At 41.6% G+C, this 24,679-nt stretch overlaps 1 protein-coding gene across 4 annotated transcripts in view; it reads right to left on the reverse strand.

The window, feature by feature from the left end:
• Nucleotides 1–878: 878 nt before the first annotated feature.
• cntn1a (contactin 1a) overlaps nt 879–24,679 on the reverse strand; it is a 62,706-nt gene continuing 38,905 nt past the window's right edge. For all 4 annotated transcript variants that reach the window (XM_020658803.3, XM_065957032.1, XM_065957031.1 and 1 more), the window contains exons 4-24: nt 20,974–21,100; nt 19,880–20,058; nt 19,426–19,521; nt 18,317–18,523; nt 16,879–16,978; nt 16,294–16,475; nt 15,889–16,013; nt 15,261–15,378; nt 14,805–14,952; nt 13,857–13,984; nt 13,005–13,177; nt 12,112–12,235; nt 9,165–9,323; nt 8,680–8,829; nt 8,036–8,106; nt 6,563–6,797; nt 5,451–5,554; nt 5,044–5,233; nt 4,841–4,953; nt 4,575–4,749; nt 879–3,200 (exon numbers count right to left, since the gene is read on the reverse strand). In XM_020658803.3, coding sequence (XP_020514459.1) covers nt 3,124–3,200; nt 4,575–4,749; nt 4,841–4,953; nt 5,044–5,233; nt 5,451–5,554; nt 6,563–6,797; nt 8,036–8,106; nt 8,680–8,829; nt 9,165–9,323; nt 12,112–12,235; nt 13,005–13,177; nt 13,857–13,984; nt 14,805–14,952; nt 15,261–15,378; nt 15,889–16,013; nt 16,294–16,475; nt 16,879–16,978; nt 18,317–18,523; nt 19,426–19,521; nt 19,880–20,058; nt 20,974–21,100 — 2,981 coding nt within the window. In that variant the 3' untranslated portion in view covers nt 879–3,123. The remainder of the gene's footprint in view (nt 3,201–4,574; nt 4,750–4,840; nt 4,954–5,043; nt 5,234–5,450; nt 5,555–6,562; nt 6,798–8,035; nt 8,107–8,679; nt 8,830–9,164; nt 9,324–12,111; nt 12,236–13,004; nt 13,178–13,856; nt 13,985–14,804; nt 14,953–15,260; nt 15,379–15,888; nt 16,014–16,293; nt 16,476–16,878; nt 16,979–18,316; nt 18,524–19,425; nt 19,522–19,879; nt 20,059–20,973; nt 21,101–24,679) is intronic.

Raw genomic sequence — 24,679 nt, forward strand, 5'->3', positions numbered from 1 at the left:
TCTTGTGTGTGTGTGTGTTTAAATTGTGGGCATTAACTTTCATGGATGGACTTCCACTCCTGCCACAGCGTCAGTATTTCAGACTGGCAGTCCAGTCAGCATCAGTTCATGATTTATTTAGCAGTGACCTCAGGCTGACTTCAAGTGTGATTTAACTTTAGAATGAGACGTTGTCTGGCATAGATCCTTTTCTTGAAACACATACATCCACAGCCCTTATTCAGTTTCTAATAAAACATAGTGTTACTATGAAAAAGATTTTCGATCTCCTGATAGAGGTCATGTGTTCCTTTTGAATGTCTATATCTAAGGTGATTTTATCCTAATGCCATAGCAAAGGGTACCATCTTGTGTTGCATACTTTATTTGAAACGTTATGGAATTGTCGACTGGTAAGATCTTAGGCGTCAACCCCCTCAGATTTTTAAAAATCTGACAGGATTTTTCTCATATTTTAGTATAAAAAAAACAATTATTTTTGTATAATATTTAGTAATGATAAATCATATGACAAGTTTAGAAGAGATCACTAGTTTTGTTATAGATTTTAAGAAATCAGAACTGTGAGACCTTGTATAGTGGTAGTATAGTCGTATTAGTGCAGAATTATATTTTTTATTTCAGCTCAAAAGTTCACTTTATCTAGTGACCAGTCGTTAATTTGTAAAATCCCAGAGACCTGCCTACTTTTTATTTCATGTTAAACCATTTTTTCTAAGAAGTTTGCAGTTTGATTGCCTGACCCTGACTGACCCCAGAACTCTGCCTTTACTTTTCTTAGATGAAGAGTCAGTTCATAGAGGCACTTACACTTAGCGTAGTGTTGGGTATTCCTAAAGATGCGTAGTCAATGCAAAACAACAGAAACACCAGCTCACTTTAATAGTTAACTACACTTTTATTGTTCCTTGTCCAGCCAATGAGAGTTTCAAGTTTCATCCCTCACAAAATGCCGTTCAAGTCCAGCGTAGCACTGAACTTCAGTTAACAGCCAAACATGCCGCCTCTGCCACCAGTGATGCTATCATATCCAAAAACCATCATGTGAGAGGACCGCAGGACCATTTCTGAACTTCTATGAGTGAGATTCCTTTTTGTCAGTTTGAGGTTTTCTCTCTAGAAAAACATCACCTCCCCCGAGGCTCCACATGACATGACTGGCTAAATGAAGCTTAGCAGCTAATGCACATATTAGGCTTACATCTACATACTCTCTGACGTAAAGGGATGTCACTCAGGAATGGAATGTATTTCACGTGAAGCTGAGAGAGGTTGCTATGATGTTGATTTGTTGCAAAGTAATGTACCATTTCATCTCCGATGTCATGCATGTTAAATGTAGAGCTGCTGCGTCGTCCAAAATGTCAAGGTTCAAGGCATTCATGCATTTGGCAACTCTTTTTCTTTTATGATTCATCGCATGAAGGATAACGGGGGGAAAGCACTTTGTGGTAGATGTTGATATAGTCACAATGTAGAAGCATGGCAAGCATCACATGAGAAATGAACGGGAGGAGATCAAAACACAGCAACGGTTCCTCCATATGAGAGAAATCAACTTTAAACTGTCCAGCTAGAGAAGGGACATGACATACAAATATAATAAAAATGAAGAAAAAAAAAAGAACAACAACAGTTGAAAATGTTTATATAATATCTCTGATCAAATGTTAATAAAAAGACAAAAAGAACAAAGTGGAGCTCTTGAAAAAGCTCTCACCACTGACATGGATGGCTTCATTTATGCTTCTGTTTATATAAGAAAAAATTAAAAAAATTAAAAACAGACTAGATCACTGTTAAAGGAGCTAGACAAGTTGTCTTATTAGAAAATATGAAGTAGCAACAGATGAGTCAAACATTGCACAATTATTGGAGGGCATGAGCGTCACTACCGTTCACTGAGACTGTTAATAGTGACTCTCACACAAAGCCATAATGAAGAAATTAAAAGGTTTTGTTTTTTTACACAAAATAAAATGTCAACATTCTTTACAAAGCACCAGCTGGTACCACAGAGGTCCTAATGATACAGTCAAAACAAAAGTTATCTTTTTTTTAGTCAAAGTTTACGTTCAGGTTTCACGCTCGATATCGACCAGAGGTTTGAGGCGAATACTTGATCACTGCACAGTGCACGATTATAACAAAGCAATCCAAAGAACCATTATTCCACTGTTTTTTTTTTGCAGCAGTTTTGCATTTGAAAACTGCACGTTTGATATGTTGTTCCGTTTACCTCCCTTTACATTCAGCTTTGCAGACGTGGATCCATGTACCTTTACCTTTTTGAACCATTTCTAACTTTTCTTCCTCGTTACAAAGTCAACATGCACACACTTCTGGAAGTGGTATTCTATGAAAAGCGCTCATGTTTTGATTTTGAAATAAGCATTGATTGCAGGTCTTAACATTTTCTTCAAATAACATCCATAATATATATATTAGATAGGAAACCGTATCAGTTATTTCATATATTATTTCAGCATGACATAATTTTCCCCCTCCCTCTTTTACGTGTTGTTAAAATCAAGGACTAGATTTGCTTTGACTGTATCTCTGTAACAAAGGTTGTGCTTCATTTTAAAAAGAAAAGAGAAGAAAAATGCCACTGAACTGCAAGTAAAGAAAGACAAAGACGTTTTTATAAACGAGTACACTTATCCTTTACAGCTACTTGTTCACCTTGTACTCTGGAATACACTGAAATATCACGGGTCAAATGAAGCCCACATTTCCAGAGGGAAAATAGTCGGCTTCATGGTGTGAAAAGACTCAAATCGATGCAAAGTGTAATACTTTCAGTCATGATCCATTTTCAGACAAGTTATTGTTAAAGATAAGTGCAGTCATTTATATAAGGCATATTTAAAAAGTTGACAGAACTCCTTTGACACTCCTCCAAAGAGGCTTTTTTTTGTGGATAAATAAGGGATGTCTTTGTCCATTTCAAATTTTTTCCATTTCCACAAAAATATTCCAGACGAGGGGGAAATAGTTGGAATATGACGTCCCGGGTTTATAGGGCGGAACCAGAAATTTGTGGAAAGAGTCCCAAAGTCCTCATAGGCGTCAACCATAGAGTTTCCTTCACTGTATGTGAAGACGAAGATGGCACTACATTCAGAGGTTCAGGCAGAGGAGAGCTACCAGGAGCAGGGAGAGTACGCTGTGAGACCAGGCGACCATGACACCTCCACCTGAGAGAGACAGAAACAAAGGCTGTGTCAAATTTGCCTCAAAATGAACTGACGTGACGGACACATTTGCTGCTGAAAATCAAAAAAGTCGCTTGAGTGTCCAGCTCCCATCCATCAAACTGTAGACCGTATTTGCTGAAGTGTGATATTATACCCCATCTGTGTGGAGATCACCTTAAATGCCTCTTCATTTGTCACTGCCCTGCATTTCAAATCCCTCTCGGCTTAAATTTCCGGGCTCTGTGAAATCAAGCTGTCAGGTGGACCTGGACTGAGTGATAAGGGATAACGAAATCCACAGGAGGGGTTTCCTCAACTCATCAAGATCAATTACAGAGGATTAAGGTTCCCTCTACCCAGGCAGTCGACCTGTCAGTCCATCAGCCGGTGAGAGGATTGAGTCAGCAGGCCATCGAGGCTTTAGTCACAAAGCGCACAGTTTCTCATCTTAGCTCTCCAATGTAAGATATGAAACCTGAAGTGACAGCTCTGCTGGGCCAATGGGAACCCTCTTACTGTGACAAATGATAACCTACTGCCAACTCTGAACCTGCTATAATCTCACTAACAAAAAGGCAGCTGGGAATGAACAGTCACAGCTTGTCACTTCAACACTATGGATTTCAAATGTGATTAGATATCACATTTCCTGAGGGGTTTCTTAGATTTTCTTTGACTTTATTTACCCTGACCGTGAATCTTAGACTGGCAGAATGTGTAATAATATATTAGCAGATTTCTCAGTTGCTAAAATCTAGTTTCACTGACATTTACTGATATCATTTCTGTACACTTTACATGAACTTTAACCCCTCTGAGCACCGCATCTACACATTAACAGCTCTCTACTGAAACTTCATATTACAACTCTGAATTGTGAATATGTATTGCACATTCACACTTTAAGTTTCAGATAAAGTTTAGTCCATCCAAGCATCCATCCATCCACCTGTCCATACGTCATCCATCTATCCAAACAATCCATCCACCTGTCCATTCATCATCCATCCATCCAAACAATCCATCCCTGTCCATTCATCATCCATCCATCATTTCTTCTATCCAAATAATCCATACATCCATCTATCCAAGCATCAATCCATCCATCCATTAATCCATTAAAATCCATCTATCAATCCAAACATCCAAACGTCTATTTATCTAATAATAGAAAAATACCTTTTTTGTTACGAAACAGTCAATCGCCTCAATTAGTACCCCTACCATGAAATGTTAGCTTCCTTTTCTGAATCTTACTTTAACACTCCTTATGAACAATGATACAGCTTTACTAAAATGCCATTTTTTAAGCAGTCATGACCCCACACAAGAGACCTAGGACGTGTATTTGTACGTAATAAAATGTCTTCTTACTTCTGTATCCTTGGGTTCCCATGATGTCGATTTTTGCCACCGCCCCGTCTCCTCCCTCTGTGTGCACCCGGACCTCCACAACATATTTCTTGTATGGATTAAGTTTAAGGTCTATGTACTGTCGACTGGTGGTGTACAAGGTGGCTGGTGAGACGCCCTCCTCCGTGCACAGAACCTACACACACAAAAGGTAAAAGAAATGTTACTGTGTCACTTCAGAGAGATGATAATCTGGGTAAAAAGAAAAAAAGTAGAAGCAATCTCACTTTGTAACCATCTACGGGCGACTCGCTAGGCAGTGATTCCACTTGCTCCCAGGCAATATTTACTGACGTGCCCTTGAGCTTTTGACCAATTATTTTTGGGGCTTGACTTGGAGCTGGAAAAAGACACATTAAATGTTTTGAATAACAGTCATTTTAAAATTTTAAAAAACAATTCTGAGTAACTGCTTTAAAGTACAACATACGCGGCTTCTTGGTCAGGATCTGTAGGCGTTCGCTGGGCGGACCGTATCCAGCATAGTTGTAGCCCCGGACCACAATAAGATAGTAGGTGCTGTGCTTCATACCCTCCAATCTAGTGTGATTGTCTTTGCTGGAGACCTGCACCGACTGTGCGTCTCCCTCACTCTCATCCGCAGCTCTCCAGAACTTCACCTGGGACACACAGGGACATGGGTGAGACGGAGGAGATAAAAAATGGGGCTTGTCTCTTAAAAACTGATTGATAGGGTAAGAAATGGTAAATGGCAATTCAATTTGTTCAAACTTAGTGAAAAAGCAAACTTGTAATTCGCTTTTACGTGACCCAAGCCAAAGTCTGTCACACACAGGTATGTTTTTCTTTACCAGCATGCCTCATGTGTCCGCTCACCTGGTATCCATCTATATTGCTCTGTGGGAGAGGCAGCCACCACACGAAGGCTTCTGTGGCAGAGAGAGCTCTGCCTTCAACACTGACAGGAGCTTCAGAAGGAGCTGAGGGCAAACAGATCAGTGCAGCTTAGTAAACAGGTATCCAGTAAGTGGAAGTGTTGAAAGTTTGCAACATACATGCTTATGGAACCATTACGCTGACTATTTACTTACTCAGCCTTTGCTGTCTGTGTCTGACGGCCTTACTGATGCTACTTTTTTCTCTGAGAAGTGCTGAGCCTCATTTCAGTAATATGAATGAATCACTGTAAGAAAGCAGTGAAGTGACAGAAATCTTTCTTGGCCCACATTCCTTCACCAGGCCATCGGACACCTTCCAAGACTAATGAGACAGTTAAACACTGTGTGTACACTGTTCCTGCCAGGAAACTGTCCTTCAATGTTTAACTGTCATGCTGGGCCTCGGACCAACACCCCATAACACACTGTCACTGTTTTAAACACATATACAAAACGCACACACAAAGAAACTGCCCAGCCTGCATGTTCACAAATACACATGTCCACACCCCTTAAATCAGAGTGCTTCTCAGGCTTAGTTATAAACTCAAAGACAATCAAACTGCCAGAGTTCCCAAAGTGGGTTACCATGGCAACGGGACATCTCCGTAACCCATCATGTCTGGATTGCCAGTGGTTATCTCAACTGTCTGTCAGTGGAAGTTAATAACTAGGCTAAATGCTTTGCATCCTTGGGCAAATTATCAGCTTTCTGGTTCATGCTACATAGATCATGATAATCCCCCTGCAGGAAAGTGAGAGAGTGGGGTGGGGGTTGGGGGGGGGGGTTCACTTTCAAGGGGTATTAAAATTCCACATGACTATACATGAGAACTCTTATTAAATAGATCCTACTCCATTTAAAAGCAAGGCAGTGCTAAGTAGCAGACACTGACAGATTGACATGGCAGAGTGTTGGCATATTGAAAAGTTCCTCGTTCTCACTGGGATGGCGAGTAAACAGAACCAGGTTAATCTGAGTCGCTATGTTGAGACATGTTTCATTGTTGTTCTTCAGCATTGAGTGTCGCGAATCTCTTCAGTTCTTACCATCCTGTGCAGAAAAAATGAAAGCCGACTGGCTGAACGGTCCCTCTCCTTTGCTGTTGTATGCTTTGATTTTGACTTGATACTCTGTTGATGGCGGGATGTTAGAGTCTTTGTGGACGTAGCGCTTTGCCTGGGGGTCGGCTACCGTCACCTTCATCCACTCGTTTTCGCCTTCTGGTTTAAAGGCTACAATGTATCCAAAATTAGGGCCGTAGTAGTACTGGGGCTGTACAGGCTGCGAACAGAAATATCAAGCAATCCTGTTAATGTGGCAACTGTTTTATACATGACACATCTCAAGCCTGCATGGATCTAGTCTTGCCAGGTTATACTTTGCATATCATGCATCATCCACTTTGTACGACTAGGATTAACGGCACAACTCAAAAAGGCCCAATTCCACTAAACAAAAATGGTAACATACTCTCAGTTAATTGACAGCCTTCTTAAACAAAGATTTCACACACTTTTCTATTCTGTCCTTGAGCTCAGTCCTGCAGCCTAAGTCCTTGGTCTGCACTTTATTAACACAACATATGTCCAGTCAGACATGCCTGCATCAGGCAAAGCTAACCGTTCCCATGCTTCAGCCAAACAAAGGTAAGAGCTGATTTATCAACAACTGCACCAGGGATATGAAGGACTTCATTAATGATTCAGCTCAAGCATTGACTTTCGTTGCTATTGATTGTTTTGTTTGGTAGAAAGCTTTATTATGTCAAACACTATTCAAAGATGTGCTTTTCCCAAGTTTGACAGTTTTCTCACAAATACATTTTACTACATTGTTGTCTTTCAGAATCTTGAAACTTCCTTTAAGTGCCCTTAGTGCTTATATATTCATTTATTGGCCTCATTTTGATCCATTATAGCATTTTGATCCACTCTTATGTTCTATATTCTTTCATTCAGATTTGACAGTTAAAGGAGTCGAAAAATGAGAAGAGAGAGAGAGAGAGAGAGAGAGAGAGAGAGAGAGAGAGAGAGAGGCAGAGATAGATAGAGAAAGAGGGGAATAACATGCAGAAAGGGAGCCACAGGTCGGACTCAAACCCAGGGCGCCCACTTCGAGGACAACTGCCTCTGCACGAGGGGTGTGCGAACTAACCACTAGGCCACTGGCACCCCATCCACAGCTTTTTTACTGGGACTGTCAAAGTTGTAGCCCTGAAAATGTTAGCTTTGCTGAAATGTTGATCTTGAATGAATTAGGAGTCACGAGCATTTTGAGTTTGCTATCGAGCAAGCTCCTGGAATTGGTGTGCAGTGTTTTCCTAAAATTGTCTTTGTGTATCATTTTAACAACGGTTTTGAAAAATGCTGTACAATCCAGGTCAGTATCACTTCATACATTAATAGACTGCTCTTACTCAAAATGATTCCAAGGTGAAACAGCATGTCTTATTTTTGTGAACTGTAACATGGGTGTATGACCCCTTTCCCCCCTGTGCACAGTGGAAAGTCCAGACCTACCGTCCACGTGATGGTCAGCTCTCTGCTGGTCCCGCCGCCCCCGCTGACGTCCGAGGGCGCCACCACAGGAACTATAACAATGAGACAGCAACAGCAAAACTCTGAACCCACATGCTAAGAATCCACACAAACAACGCCAACCCACACAGGCTGTAACCTATCCCTGGCAGCCGAACTGAAACATCCTTCCTCAGCAAATACTATATCAATGTCTACTTCTGTGCCAAATGCAACACCTTAATGTCAGTATGGGAATGCTGCCACTGAAGGAGACAGAGAGGCAAAAGTTGTCCTGTTTTGCCTTGACTCTCGTAGCTCACGCTCAAACGATGATTATTTTTTTAAGAGGGGTTACTGCAGGTCTGTGATTTCCATTTTATAATTGAATTTCAGTATACAGTTTCAGCAAAGTGCTCATTTGTAGAGGTTTGTGTGGTTAGTTTGGCAGCATGTTCTGCTGTAGGAAGTACAGACTGATGGGATTTCTGCTGACTCATTTCTACAGGGATACTTAGCATATGTAAACAGTGCTATAACGGAATTATGAAGAATAAAAGCAGAGCAGAAAGCTGGACTGTTTGGATTGAACTCCTTGACCTTTCAAGTTACACTGTCTTTTAACCAAAGTTAGAACATGGCCGTACGTGCTTCCTGTGTTTTTTCTTTCGGTGACGGGCTGCTAGGCTCCCCCGTGCCCAGAGTGTTGGTGGCGATCACCCTGAACTCATATTCCACCCAGGGGAAAAGCTCCACCACGGTGGCCATCTCTGTGTTCCCCTCTATATTTGCAGGAGCTAGAGAGAGAAATGCACATTTTATTTGACAATGCCAACATTTTAGGATATATGCATGGTATGTTACAACATTAAACAGCTCAGCTTGTGCTGTCCCATAATCTCACAGAAATATCCCTAAAACAATAATGAAGTTCCATTTTCAGAATCCAGTGCTGTATTTTAAGTCTGTGAGGTGGACTTATTACAATGTAGCCATTTTTAAGAGACATGAACCACCATGTAGACCATACAGTATCACTATGTGGTGAGACCTAAATAATTATAAGATCAGAGCCAGCTCAGCTTTAAGCTAGAAGTGTTTATTTGACCAAGTCGTGCCCAGGAGTTCTCACATGTAGTGGCAGTCTTCCAGACATCAGAGAAGGAGTCCCTGTACTGGATGGTGTATTTGGAGATGGGGCTGTGGTTGTCCGCCCCACGGCTCCACTGCAACGTCACACTCTTGTCAGCTTTGTTCATCACTCGCACCCCACCTGGGGCACCGGGGGGACCTGGGGTAAAGACAAGAACAAGAGAGACAAGTTACAAGTGTTGTTTGATGGGTGACGAAAACAAGTACAGCCCCACAGTGACACTTTTCCTCAGCCTCAAGTCCACAAGTTTAAAATCACACAAGTGCCCACTTTGACTTGTCCCTCAGGCAGATAGTGAGCGCCCTACTTGCTCACAAACTGTAGGCAGGGCCAGAGTAAGAGCTTTATCTTTATTCAAGCTCATGGGGAAATTCTTGGCAAAAGTCCTGAGCCCTTTAATAACTTTATCCGCAACGGCAGAATGCAAAGAGACCACAGTTTGACTCGCATGTAACCCAGGAGAGCACATAACATGCCCTTACATTTCTTCTTTTTTTAGTCTCCTCTTTAAAAGGCTGATGGATTAACACATTAAAGCTAAGCAACCATTGACATACATGACCTACAGCTCAGGCAAAAGCTTTGAATCCAATGTTTCTCTTGGTACTCCTGCTCCTTTTGATTCCTCCTTTGGAACATAAAAATGCCCTAATAGAAAACCCAGACCATGTGAGGGTTAGCCTCCCAACCCACAGCCTCAGAAATCAGCCAGGATTTATTCTTTCCAAGTCATGAATATGGGCCAAGACATGTAAGGCGATTAAACAGCCAAAAGTGGACAGGCCTTAAGCTTCTACTTTCCTCTTAGAGTCAGGAGAGAAAGCTAAGAATGAAAAAAAAAAACCATCTGTGTTTTTTCTGTCAATGTGAAGGGTGAAATGATTACATTTTATGTTTGAACAACACAGTGTCAAATTCATTCTCTTACATCAATGTTTTTAAACTGATAAGACTTTACCCACTGACGTACTGTCTCACACGACTTTATATTTAATAACGTTTATGAATGTTTCCACTCATTCACAGACGCTCACATTAACAAAGAAATGTTTCAACGCGATCCAGGAAGAACTGTAACATAATGCTACAATAATACACTGCCGTCGAATATAATCAGCTCCCCTTCCTATCTCAAAGCCCGCTAATAACAAAATACAGGTGCAGAGCTGAGTTTTTAGCGCGCGCAATCTCCTACAGAAGATCTGCTTCCTCATCTGACGTGATTAATGACCGTCTTTCATCCCTCCCTTGCTGCACCTCCTGGACTGTTGGCATTTGGCACGCCATTAGGGCCTGTGTTTTGGTTTCACTGTGGGAAACGTAACAGTCAGCTGCTGCGCGTTCAACCTGGCTATCTGTCAGCGCCTGCTAAGAGAGAAGAAGTGATGGCGGCACACCCAGGGCAAAACAAGGATCACTGGCATCCAGATCACTGCTCCACTTTCTTGGGTTCTCATCTGAAGAGACCCTTTGTGCAACAACGCAGAGCAGGGCTGCACAGCGAGCTCTCACTCATCCAGGTGAAAACAAAACCTGATGAATCATCCAGGAGGTGAAATACTCTAAAAAACAGGGAGAGTACTGCGGAAGTTCGGCTCTGGTTTATTTAGCGAGTGTTGATATCTGTATGGAAGGAGGAACAGTCACTGAAATCAGCAGCCCTCCGTATCAAAACACTGTGGTGAAAGATGAAAGATCTATCATGTTCTGCCACTTCAGTCATCAAATACTCATCCAGGGTATTACACAACTCCTAACCGTGAGTTCTGTGATGCCAAGAGCTCGCCGCGAAAAAGTGCTTCTTTATTCAGCTATACTGAAGACAAGTGGGAGCTGACACTTTGTTTAACACAGTTCTTAATGACAGTGAAGCAATGCTTTTTCCATCCTCTTTATGTAAGTCACACACTTATTCTGATACTGCAGACACATAGGCTGCTTGTTACCGAGATGTAGGAAGACAACTTTTCAACTAAAACTTTGTCACTCTACCTCGCTGCACATGGCAGATTTTTTTTGGGAGAGGTATAACTAAGTTCGCAATGTACCAACATATTGTACCGACATTGCAAAAATGATATCCAGAGGCAAGGCTCCTAATAGAACGCCTGTAGCCAGTTATTGGTATAAATGCGTCATATTTGAGTGGACAGCATGAGAGGTTAGAGTGATCTTTCCAGGGTGAGAGACAGTATCTGCTGCATGTGGACACAAGGCCCCATATTCCATTTTTAGCCGTTCAGTCTCTTTCTTTCCCTTTTTCTCGTATGGAGTCTCAGTTTTGACAGATAATTTGACAACTCAGGAGAGATTCTGTTCTCCCTATGCACTCATCGTGGAACACTGTGTGTTATCTCTCTTACTGTCTCTTCTCTCACACACTCACTATCAGCTGTGAATTAACGGTCTGACCAAACTGGCAGGGTTAAAACCTGCAGAACTTAGTTCATATTTAAAAGTCTTGTAATCAATTTAATAGACTCTTAGAATAATACACCCTGAATACTTGGCTTTGAAAGTATTTTTGTGACATGAATTATTCATACGTTAATAACTATCAAAGTCTAAGTCTCTCTAGTACACTCCGGGCTGTGCAAGTGTGTTTGATGAGATTTAACTGAGAGTTGCCAAACATTTCTCTAATTCTTCTCACATTTTAGATGCAAATGTTACCGTATCCTTTAAAGTGCATAGACGTTAGTGATATAAGTCCTATCCACTTCAAACCAACGTGGTAGGAATGAACAGAACACACACACTCTCATGTTAAATAACCTACATGGATAGAAAATGAACACAGAACAGTGTGTTCATGTAACAGCCCATCTCTCATAGTAATTAGCTCATTGCAAAAATATGTTTCCATCTGACAAGTTCTGTATCCATGACTGTGTGCATGAGTGTGCTATCACCACATATGACTCACCCCTCACCACCAGGTGGGCGGAGGCGGTAATGTTGTCAATTGGAGTCTGTGCAGTGCAGGTGTAGCGTCCAGAATGCTTTAGCTGAGCGTTCTTGATCATCAGCTCTCCGTTTGAGCTTCCGTTCTGCACAAAACGACACAGCACACAACAGTCAACAAAAGAAGGAGTCAAATATCATCTCAGTCCTTCCCAATGCTTGTGAGGAAAAATCATCTCGTGAAATGTTTTCTCACTGAACCTGCAGTGATTTTTTAAAAAGGGGAAGAAATATGATAAGTTCACAAACGCAATCCTGCCGGACTCGAGGGAGAGCGATATCCAATTAGGTGAACTGGACATGGGCCTCAGCTGCAGGGGTATCGCCTCCTTTTCTTGAAAGAAATGTCAAGCTTCACACAGTGCCTGGTCTAGTCAGCCCCCTCACAGTACAAAGGTAAACCTTTAACAGAAATGTACCTTAGAAGCACATGACTGCATCAAACTCCTTGTTTGAGAGAACCACAGAAACCATATTTAGTGAATCTGGAGCCTTATTTTTTACGAGGGGAAAATCCTCCTTGTGTACAAAAAGTGGGGGAACATCAATCATTATCATAATTTGATGTTTGCCGAGTGGGAAGAGAGACGAATGGGAAATGCTAACCGCTAACTTATGGTTAGAGCTGCTTTAGGGAGAGTAGGTCAAGTCAACTGTAATGGATGGATAGCTGGAATAACGATTAAACTCCACACAGAGACTGAATGTGAAAAGGCTTTTACAGTCAGTTTAATTTGAAGCAGGCTGAACTTTTCTGTTTCAGGTATTCTAATAAAAAGCAACAGGCCTTGACGTCAGGACTTTTATTTGTGTTAATTCCTTTTTGAAATAAGCACTACTTGTAAGATGTCTCACCGGGGTGCGTTCATAATGTTGGCTGTCCTTGTGTAAGTCGATGACCCGGCCATCCAGAGACCATATGAAGGTGATGTCAAGAGAGGAGTCATGTGATGCGGCGCACTGCATCCAGGCGTTGTCACCCACTTTAACGTCAGCGTTAGACGGCGCCAAGGTGATCTTTGTGGACTCTAGGGACAAAAAACAAGAGCGTGAGTAGAGCTGTGATGTGAAGAAAGAGGTCAGTGAAGCCGCAGAAACTACATTTATGTTATGAAATCTTCATCCTAATAGAAGGAAAGATAAAGAAAATTACTTTAATGACGAAGCAGTTGCACAGTGTGAGGAAACATAGGTCAATGATATTCTGTTTGTATGAAGTGGCTTGAATTGTGCAACATTCACAGTTGTCCAGGAGAGGGCAGAAAAGAGCTATACATTGAGCACTACTGGAGCTCAAATACAAGAAAAAGATGTTGACAGCTGAGAATGCATGTGAAGAGAAAAGAAATGACAAAGCATAAAAACACTAATCTATATACTTATTTGTTATTCAATCAAACTATCTCAACAAGTTCACAACTGAAGTCCTCTTTTTTCTTGAACAGTTTCTTCTAGTCTCTTGTTTCATCACATCTGATCTAAAGCCGCCCCCCTCTCGCCTCTGCCCTAGAGAAATGACTGAATATCCATCCAGACGGCCTTAATCCAACAAGAGACATTTGGAGGAGGAGACTGACTGGTGGGACAGACATCGACAGGAGCGAATGACAGGGAAGGCAAAACAGCTGAAACAGTCCTGGACACATTATGAAGTAAGACAGTACAGGTGAGTGATGAGTGAAGAATCTTCCAATGGCTGAAACGTACCTGTAACCAGCAGAGTGCCCGTGCTGTTGGCCTTCCCTCTGTCATTCTCCGCAAAGCAGGTGTACTTTCCTTCATCTGCTTGGGTCACGTTAAGGATCTCCAGACTCCCATCATCCCAGATGAACACCCTGAGGAGAAAGCGGAATACATTTGTCACACTCTGATGAGAAGGAGCTATACGTTATAAAACAAACAGCACAATATGACGGTCAAACGTCCAGAGTATGTTTCGCTATGCTGATGATGAAATGCAATGAAGGTACTTTGAATGTTTTAAAGATCATTTGTTTTCAAGGAAGTGACTGGAAAAAGAAAAGAGTCATTAGTTTCTGTAAATGTCTTTTTCATGCATGACAAACAGCATCGTACCAGCTGCCCCGACACTCTCTACTCTACGACACCCTCTCTAACGCAGAGAGCCGCCATAGAAGGTATTAGGAGGCATATGCAGCATGGTAATTTTTCTGCAGCTCCTCCTCTGTGTGAGTTCCTCCATAGTGCATGTAGGGGGGGGTATGAAGAGTGGGGGTCTTAGAGCTCAAAGATTAGGCTTGTTTAGTCGGTGAGGAGCACAAGACGGGGGTTTACACATCCACTCTGTAAAAGCTGACGAGCTTCAGAATGAGCTTAATGTCAACCCCGCACAGACAGCAAATCACATGACTTAAGACTTCTCTGGCACATAGAGTAGATTTTGGAGATCTAGGGCTTATTTAGATCCCCAATATCACTAAACTGTTTTTAGCTACTGTGGAGGCCCTCTCAGACATTTGTCCTTGAGTGATTATGACCCAGATGTGTCGAACAGTCACAGAAAATAGGTGGATGAATAGTCACATGAATACCACGGTGGTACAATTTGCCATGATAAACCTCTAAATGAATGAATATCCACACGATATTTCCACAAATACCATCTGTGCCATCTTTTTTTTAAAAAGCGCTGACCTGGTAGAGTTATGAAGCAGCTCGGTGTCTTTGCTCCAGTAGAAGCTCGGCTTTGGAGCCGCTTTGGGTCGACATTGAATCACCACCCGGCCGTTTCTCGCAGCCAGGACTCTCTTCACTGGGTTGTGTTTGAATGTGGGAGCACAGGCTGGGTGAGGAGGGACAACATGGATTACTCAACACAAACTTAGTAGAATAGCAATCAACTGCAGGCATGCCTACATTTATGACACGTTTTCCATTCATTAAAAAAAGGGTTGTGTAAATATTGTACATGCCAGTGCTACTTTACATGACGGGGGAGAAAATCCTTTGGGAAGTTGTTTTTCCTAACTAAATCTGACAATGCACTCCACAAGTCCTAATGAGCTCCAATTAGTCAGCTAGAAACGTGACCTTTAAATCTCCAATGTAGCCATTTGTGCTGCGGCTAGCTGTAGCCAGAGCGTGACTCACCGAACACACGCAGCTCCGCATTGGCGTATATGACTCCGTGGCGATTCTCCGCGATGCACTGATACATCCCTGAATCTTCAAACATCAATCTGCTGAACTTCATTTCTTTCCTGTCAGTCTGGAGGAAATAACAGGAGTGAAGAATTAAAATGCCTTGTCACATTTCAATGTTTTAAATAAAACTCGATTACTAAGCAAAACATCAACGATTTGAATCAAACCAGAGATTGTTGACATCCACTGAGGTACAGAAGACAGCAATTAATTCACAGAGGCAAGAGGTTTCATTAATACATCATGATGTGTTCAGTCACCTTATTTCAAACAACCTCTCCCACTCTGATGAAACTACCTGCTTCCTCTCTGGGGGATTTTTCCAGCCTGATGACAGTTGTTTCTATGTAGAGTGACACAACCCACGCTGGCATCGGTTCAATAACAACAGCTACTTTTCCCTGACACCGTGTGCACCCGCAGTGCCAGATTCCTGTCACTGCTGTGCTACTGTAACAACCCCGGGCTGCACATTGAGCAGTTTCTAAGAGGCTGTGCAGACCTTTTAAGAGGGCTCCGTGTATATTCCAGAAAAATGATTAACATAATAAATGTTTATGAGTTTGAATATTACCAGTTCTCCATTTTTCAGCCAGCGGATATGTGGTTTAGGTTTGCCACTGGCAATGCAGGGCATGGTGTAATCACTGCTGAGGTCTTTTTCTGTGCTGCTGATGTGCTCCACCCACTCAGGATAAGCTGCATATAAGAAGTAAGAGTGTGAAAAACACTATAAAGCTACTAAATAATAGATATGTGTCAGTACTTGAGGCATTGCAGCTGTAAAAAAAACAGAAGCCTGAGAAAATGTGCTAGATACAGACATGAACAAAGGGCTTGTGAGTTTGCCCCGTACATTGTTGTAAGCGTATAAATAATACAGTTACTGAAGAGTTTACATAACTTTAATCCAATGAATGTGAGAATACCCAGCTCCTCAGTTTTAACAGAAGGCTGACATACACAACGTCCTTCCTACCTTCGACAGACACACGTGCAGCATGGTAGTCCTTCCCTCTCGAGTTCACAGCCTCACACTGGTAGTTGCCGCCGTCTTCGAACTGCACGTTGAACAGGTGCAGGTGAGCCCCCGCCATCCGCACCTCGTGATTGGCTGGAAGCTGCCCGTCTAACTTCTTCCAGAGGATGTCAGGGACGGGGCTGAGGAGTGCAGAGAGAGAGAGAGAGAGAGAGAGAGAGAGAGAGAGAGAGAGAGAGAGAAAATAAGGCTGACTTTAGGTTGTAAAGCATATGCATCAGTGAACCCTGCTGCATGAATCATTTAGTCAAGAGGAGTAAATTCAAGACAGTGGGGCAAGTTGTCTGTCGTTAATATCTGTGTTAACGAGACGGAATGTGCTCTTCTCTGATCATTTAGATAGACTTTATTTACATTTATTCAAAATTATACTTTAAGATCCTCAAAAACACTTGACAGTTAGATGCAGAAATAAATATGAAGTATAACTACACTAGGTGATCATAAAACCACTCAGTCTGAACCGTGCACATTTCAAACTCTGCAAACAAACAGAATTAAGCAGTTTTTTTCTCTCACACTTACTTTCCCAAAGCGAAGCACTCTAAGGTGATATTCTGCCCCACCAGCGCAGTGGTGTCTGGGAACTTGACTTTTAGGTCGGCTGGGTATTTCCTGATGGGACCTGAGAGGAACAACACAGACCAGAATCATGATTCTGAATTAAAAAACCTTTTTCAAGCTGCTATGCCTGAAAAAAAGAAAAAGTTAGCGCCAGATGATTCCGTGTTTGTTTCAAGTTTTCTATCAAAAACTAAAGAAGTGGGTCAAAATAAGCAAAAGATGCTACATTATGAATGCTGTTTGACTCAGACGTCCTACTAAAACATAAAACAAAGCAGCCTATGACAAGGCTTTTAAGGTTAGCAACACAATGAATACATTTACATGTGCACTAGTATCAGGGTTACTTATGTCTCTGTACGCATTTATGCGCGATCCAAAAAGTATTTAGGTTTCTCAAAATAGGAGTTGTCAATTATTCTTGTCCTTGAAAGCTTCAGCCAGAAAAAGTCTGGGGTTTGTCGAGTCCAGACACAATGTCTGTTCCACCTGAGTCACCTCAGCAGTTGAGGATTAACCCAGATTTGTCATTTATAGAAACAGAATATTTACAAATGTGATGGACTGAATTAACCAGTCATTACAAGGAGAACAAGCTACAATAAAATGTCGTCTTCATGTTATTGGTTTCATTCTCTCAGTTTTATCAAAGCTTATTTCATTAAACATAAAGAACATAAAAACCATGGAGAGACGAGTGGTGCAACGGATCGCAGTTCAGATTGGGTCACAGATTTAGTCACAGATCGGATATTTGTTTGGAATGTTTCATTTAGCTGCTGTTTGTGTCCGTGCACTGGCTGCAGCTGCAGCATGCAATGAATGAGTGGGAGTGTGTGCATTTAGAGACTATATCTTCAGTGTTTTGGACCTAACACGCTCTTGTTCAGATTTGGTTTGGCAGCTACAGACTGCAACAAGCTTTAATGTTACCAATGTTAAGATTATAATCGATGTTATCGGAGGCCACCAGCTGATACCTGCATGATAAATGCAGACATGACCGGCCCCTCCACGAAGGAGGAGAGACAAAAATCTATGAAGTGTATGCTAAAACAGGTCAGAGTTCTGCTGTGCTCAGTACTTCTTACTAATGCTAAAACTTCAGGATTTATGACTGTGATTTACTCTTGTATTAAGCTCTATACTATATAATAGCTGGTGACGCTAGCATACTGGAGTTAGAGGCAGTGATGGACCGTATTGAAAATGTTTCTGCAGCCCAAATATCAAACTGTCATCATTCTCGTCAGGGATAGTTTTCAATAAGCTAGATGCTGACTTGGGCTTTAATGTGGGTCATTTAACACCACTGGCTTACTTAAGGAAAAGGCGCTACCTGAACGCAATCATATAAGCAACTTGAAAAATGATTGGTAGTAGAAAGTTGTGTACTTACGTTCAGCCAGAGGCACGAGGGGGATGTAGTTGGAGAAAACACTCTTAGAAATGGATGGGCTGGATGCGATGCAGGAATAGTTGCCGCTGTCTGAAGAATCCACTTTGGAGATATAGAGGTTGCCCGTTATCTGGGAGACAAAACGCCGTTTGTCCAGTGGGATGAAGGTGGGGAATTCATTGAGTATCCATCGGAATGAAAGCTCTTCTGCACAGAGAGAGACGCAACAAAACACAATCTGTCAGTCTAGACCTTGGACACACAGAAGAGACTTTAAAGTAGCTGAGGGGATTCAGTTTGAGGCTGGCTTCTTTGAATAATCTGAGAAAAATGGTAAATGAAAATAGCTGAATTCTTTGGTGGCGAGGGTGGTATAATATTTGAGCATCTATTGACCTTTCAGATAAAATCTCACAATTCTTCTAGCTGAGAGGCATAATAGACGGATAACATTGGCTTTTAGAGGCTTTTGAAAGAAAGTTAACAAAGCTTTCAGACTGTTAGTTAACGGATTTGAATGAGCATGAATAAGAACCTACGTGCACAGTTTTATGTGGTGGATGACGGCTGTATTTCAGCGATGTCAAGAAATACTTCATGGGCTTAGAGCACATGAAATGCGGAGGCAGGAGAAAAAATGAATTGGGCCATGAAGAACCAGAATAATAGGAGCAAATAATCCACAACCCTTGTCGTGAATTATTCGCTTAAAAATAAAAGTTTAACTAATTTTAAAAAAGGCTTCCTTTTACAATCATATTGGAGAAGATGTAAACGAGCCGAGGGGTTTACTTAGGAAAAAAAAGATTTAAAGCAGATAAGAGAGAGTGACGGAGTCTGTGGTGTCATTATTTGTATACCTCAGAGGACATTTAGAAGAGCAACTCCCAAGCCAACAATATCTTTGGGTTTTCCATGAAAGTGATGAACCAAATATATGACATGAACCAAATGAGGGTTTAAAGATATAAAAGAATCAGTACAGTATCTTTTATGACAACTATAGGAGTCATACTTTCATTTTGAGTGTGTAGAAAAATCCACACAATCAAGGAGAGAACATTTCAAATCCAAAGAGAAAGGACCAAAAATCTAAATCTGTGCTGTACCTGGATAATGTGGTGGGGGAGCACAGAGCAGCACTGCGCCCTGCCCCTCTTTGACATACACCGACTCTCTCTCCTCCGACGAGAAGAGATCGAGATCTGAGAGACAAAGAAACTAAATTCAGTTTTATACTCAGAGACTTCCTCAGAATCTCCGAAACTTTTTTCCATTAAAAAATTACACCAAACTTGTAAGCAATACACGAAGTTCACCAACTTGAATTGAGCTGTAGAATGAATTAAAATATATTAGTGTTGGTGGCAAAATGAAGTAAGACCATTCACAAATTGCACTTTACACACCACTTATAATTTGTCCCAGCTGCCCTTGCAAAGTCAGTTTGCCTAATATGCATGAAAGTACAGCTCCAGGGCATTTCGCTGTTAAATCTGCATGGTTCTCTAAATCATCATTGCCGTTTCAATGGGGGGGGGGTTCCACATCTGTGTCACTTACATCCGAACTGGACCGAGGCCACTTGGCTGATGACTGTGCCGTACATGTTGGAGGCCAAACAGAAGTATTTTCCTACATGTTGTGTTTTAACCGGGTTGCTGATGACCAAGTTTCCTCCGACTAAACTGTAGTGGCTGCCCTCTGCATCAAAGTCTACTTCTGTGTCCCCCAGCATCCACCTGCAGAAACGACAAGAAGGGCCAATGGTTTCAATATGTGCAATATGAAAGAAATCAGTCATGTTTTGGTTGAATACTATTTAACAGTTTTCTTCTGGTATTGTTCCTTCTTGCTAAAAGAAAATCCCCCCGCATTCTGTAAAAAAAAAAGGTACTGATTTTTTGTATCAAAGAATTCACAAATGTCATATTTGGAATTGCACAGTGCAGTGTCCTGACGATGAACCCTCTTAAAACACTTAATACCAGCCATGGTCGAGGCTAATTCTTTCCCCTCTGACATCTAATTCTGGGCTCTCTGACTGTGAAACCGATTTGGGGAATACCACAGCTATAAAAATTTACATACATTTACATCTAAATTTAAATGGCTCAGGAAAAAGGCTCTATATTCTTGAGCTGTAAAATGAGTTTGTGACATGATGCCAGTGCAGGAACAAAATCTTATTTGTTACCATATTTTTCTTTTTTGGCATGAAATTGGAGAAATTAGGAGAAATCAAATATCAAAAACAAACGATGCAGATTTTTTTGACTGCAAACTTTTTTTCTTCTTGGCCCGGGCGTGAAAATGTATCACACAATTATGCACTGCTGAATGGCCACACACACACACACACACACAAACAGTAGTTGACCTTGAAGCTGCAGCCAGATAAAGATATTTATGTTTATGTGTGTATTTTGTGCTTGACTGTCTGTATCACACTGTACTGTTGTGTTTTTGTTTTTGTGTTGGACCCCGTTGAAAACGAGATGGTTCATCTCAAGGGGCAATCCATCAAATAAACAGAATTTCTCACATATTTGTGACCTTGGCATTAACAGGCAGATCCTAAAATAGTCTGAAAACAGGCTGAGAGATGGCGTGCAGCGTGCAGTGATGACACACGCTTTATAGAGAACATATGTTACTTGTATGTAGCAGGTGGACTGGCCCGGGCCTGGCAGCTCATGGTGATTTTTGCCTCGGGCGACTCCTCTGGGTAGATGGTATCCACCGGCTGCTCCTCAAACACCGGCCCGTAACCTGTGGCTTCGTCTGTACACAACAAACAAACGACACCAGGGTAAACAACAATAAGCTGGGTCAGACTTACAAACGGGTAACATAAAGCTGTCAGAGCTCTGTGTTTGTCTGGCAGTTCCAGGGCAGATCCGTCAAAACAAGACAGCAGGGTTCAGATGTAACACAGAAAAAATAACATACCCAGTCGACTGTGAGTCTGCCCTGTGAGTACCTTTGGTTATTACCTCTATTGCTAAATCACAGATTTTAGAAAAATCCAGGGTGAAGCTTATACTGTCGTTAAAATCACACACTTCTCCCTGTTCTTTTTCAAGCCTGATGCTGAGTAATAAGCCTCTGCTTTTTTATTACAAATCACAACTTCACACTAATTATGACAAAGATGAGCTCACTCAGGTGCCAAACCACAGTGACACACTCATCCGTTCCCAATGAATACGATATTGTTAGAAGCTAATACAAATCCTGGACCTGGAAATGCTCACTTGATTTAGTATAATCCCGTTATTCATGCACAGGCAAATCCAGGGAGAGGAGTCTTGTTGATGAAAATGTCTCTCTTGGTTCAATGTTTCTTTTACACTATCGTCATGCACTTACAATTAGCCCCAATTACTCATTAAAACAGACAGACATCACAAGCAGGCAATAAGAGGCATGAATAAGACATAAAAAACAATGCCTGGCTATGAATAAGCAATGAGGTGAAATGTTCTCAAACGCTGATTATTCTCTCAGATCAAGAGTGTCTGTAGGTGACTGCAGGAATACAAATGTGTGAGAATGAGTGTGCGCACACGTGTGTGTTATTCCCCCGCGTGTCTCTGGGTTTTCAGAGAGCACAGCTGACACCTCAATGGGGAGAAGCTGGCTCTTTCAGACAGTAATATCCTGCTTCTGTCCGTCCTTACAGCCAGGCCTGCACTTGTTCTTCGGATTCAGCCTCTCGGAAAATGTCTTACTGACTGACGAGGTGCAACCCTTGTGAAACCCAAACAAAAGACGCTAATATATATAATATTCTGCCACAAATCTAACTGCATGTTCAACTACTGTTTACTTCCCAGGAAGACGAATTTGTGCAGGATAAAAAGAAAATGAAGCAAAACCTAAAAACATTACAGCAGCTGTGTGCTTAGACATTGATGAAGAGTAATCTGAAGCACCAGATGCATATTTATCTGCCTGTGCTGTACGGAATTACAAAATGTAATAATCCTAGCCACAACTGGTAACCACAACTGGCAAGTTAGCAGAACCCTTCACGCACCACAACAGCCAACCAGGAGGCAGCTATTAAGACATATGAAGACAGGATCCACTCCCACTGACACACTCCAGCAACCAACCGTGTGCAAGTGCTTGACATTGATGCAAATCCCAAGGACTCTGAATTACTACTGGCTGAGAGAGAATTGAACATTCTCTAAATGGGGCATTGTGGGGCTGATGGAAGGCAAATTAAGTGGGAAACTGTGTTCTGGGAACAAGGGAGAAAGAAAGAAAGAAAGAAAGAAAAAAAGAAAAAAGAAAGAAGAGCAAAGACATAGAAAAGAGCAGAATTAGAAGTAACAGACTCACATTGTTAAGTGGAGTAAAGGGGGTGTAGTGACCCTATTCGACTGCTGCACTTAGATCGCTCTTCATGAGACTCCGATAAATGCTTTGCATGTAAATATGAAATATAAATATGGGATGAGCTGGAGGAGGGAGTCCACTGCAGCTCTGCTACAGTGCTAAAATAGCAGTTGGAGTGTAACTCTGGGAGAAGAGCGCTGGTGCCATTTCTATCCTTTCCCTGCAATGTGGGAAGTGACAGATGGTGAAGGGGAGTGCTGAAGCAGGCCACATAAGGACCACTGCCTGGAGACTCACACCGGCCTCTCACATTCTCTCTGCCTAGTTTCACTATCTGTCTCCCGCTGACTCTGGCTCTTCTCTGACCGCTCTCCATCTCTCTAACTTATATCTTACTGTCACGCTCTGCTCCTCTGTCTTCACCTCTCTTTGATTTCTTTCTTTGGGTCCTTTCATACTGAAGTTCTCTAGCTCTTTAGTTAGCCATGCTAGCTGCATGGCTCCATGAAAAGGCAATTGTAGTTCGTTATTATAACACAACTTGGGTCAAAACGTATATCTTTTGAATGGATTGCCATTTCATTTTCTAGACACTTTCTTTGTCTGTCAGAAATCCATTCCAACAGACTTTGGTGACCTTTTAATCCCGTGGTTCCCAAACTTTTTCTGCACAATGGATGACAGACAGGCCAAGAATACAAGCTTATTGATTTGTCATTGGCTCCGGCCCATTGATCAATAAATACAAATTCCATATGACCCCACATGGGGTGGAGACCCCATGGTTGGTAAAGCCAGCTTTAATCCAACCAAGAGGTTAACATTATTGTTTAGTTTTTACTCAACACATTTTTAATCCAGTGAAATTTGGTGTAGATATTTCTGATTTAAGATGAATGAAGGCTAGGAAAGCTCGGAAAGCATCACGGACAGTGGGACTCGGGTGTTACACCCATTGTAGACAGTCATGATTCACAGAGTTATTTTCAGAGGATATACTTGATTTCTATTACATTTAAGTGTGAAAAATCGCATATTAAGCCTTTAACTGTATAAAAGTCCATCAAGCACACTCTGTGATTCAAACTTTCTATTTGTCCAACGCTGCTTTAGAGCATGCTTTTCAAAAGTCTCATCTAGTTTGTGCTTAGTTTATTAGCAAATGTTAGCAAGAATGCTAGCATGCATAACCAAACTAGTGCAATAGTTGACATGACACAGATTTAAATACCCCATGTTATTCATGTCTTTAGCATCTTAGCACGCTAACTTCAGCTTTAACTCACTGTACTGCACTTCAGAACAGCTGCACAGAACAGCTATCATTGCTGCAGACTGAGTCATTTGTTTTTAACTCCAATACTTGAATGATCAGCCTTTCATAATCTTTCAAAGCCTCCCACTGTCAGCTTCCCACTGTATTCCCTTACAAAGTCTTTCCAGGCTAATCCCAAACATGCTGGATTTGTTTTGTCCAAAATAAAGAGGATCTCTTTTCAACTCCCCAAAGCTACATCTCAGTTTTAGTCTCTTTTTATTTTTTTCTCTCTGCCTCTGTGTGTCTCTCAGGTTTTCTTTTTCCCTGAGTAACACGCTCTCTTTGTTCTGTCTTTATGCTTAAGTTCACCGTGGATGTCCTGAGTTGACCTGCTTAGCGGGCAAGTAATTATTAACACACTAGTCAATGTAGAGATCCCCCTCTCACACACATACAGGTATATCGCTAAAACACACACGCACTTCTGGACCTCCTCATTATCAAACAGACACCTTATTAACTGAAGAGCAGGTGAGTTTAGACTCTCATTTGAATTTAAAATACCATCCAGCTTGTTATTTCAGGAGCCTACTATCTTCCCCTAGCTTTAATGAGGTAACTCATTGAGGTTTGGGGTTTAATTTTAAGGTGCATTACAATGAGATGTTGAAACAGCAGGATTCATGTGAACATCAAACTGCTGCATTCAGTCCAACTTGTTAAATTACTTTCTTATTAAATGTCTTTTGTTAACA

The sequence above is a fragment of the Labrus bergylta genome, chromosome 7 (assembly GCF_963930695.1).
Source record: "Labrus bergylta chromosome 7, fLabBer1.1, whole genome shotgun sequence".
In the NCBI taxonomy this organism is placed as follows: domain Eukaryota; kingdom Metazoa; phylum Chordata; class Actinopteri; order Labriformes; family Labridae; genus Labrus; species Labrus bergylta.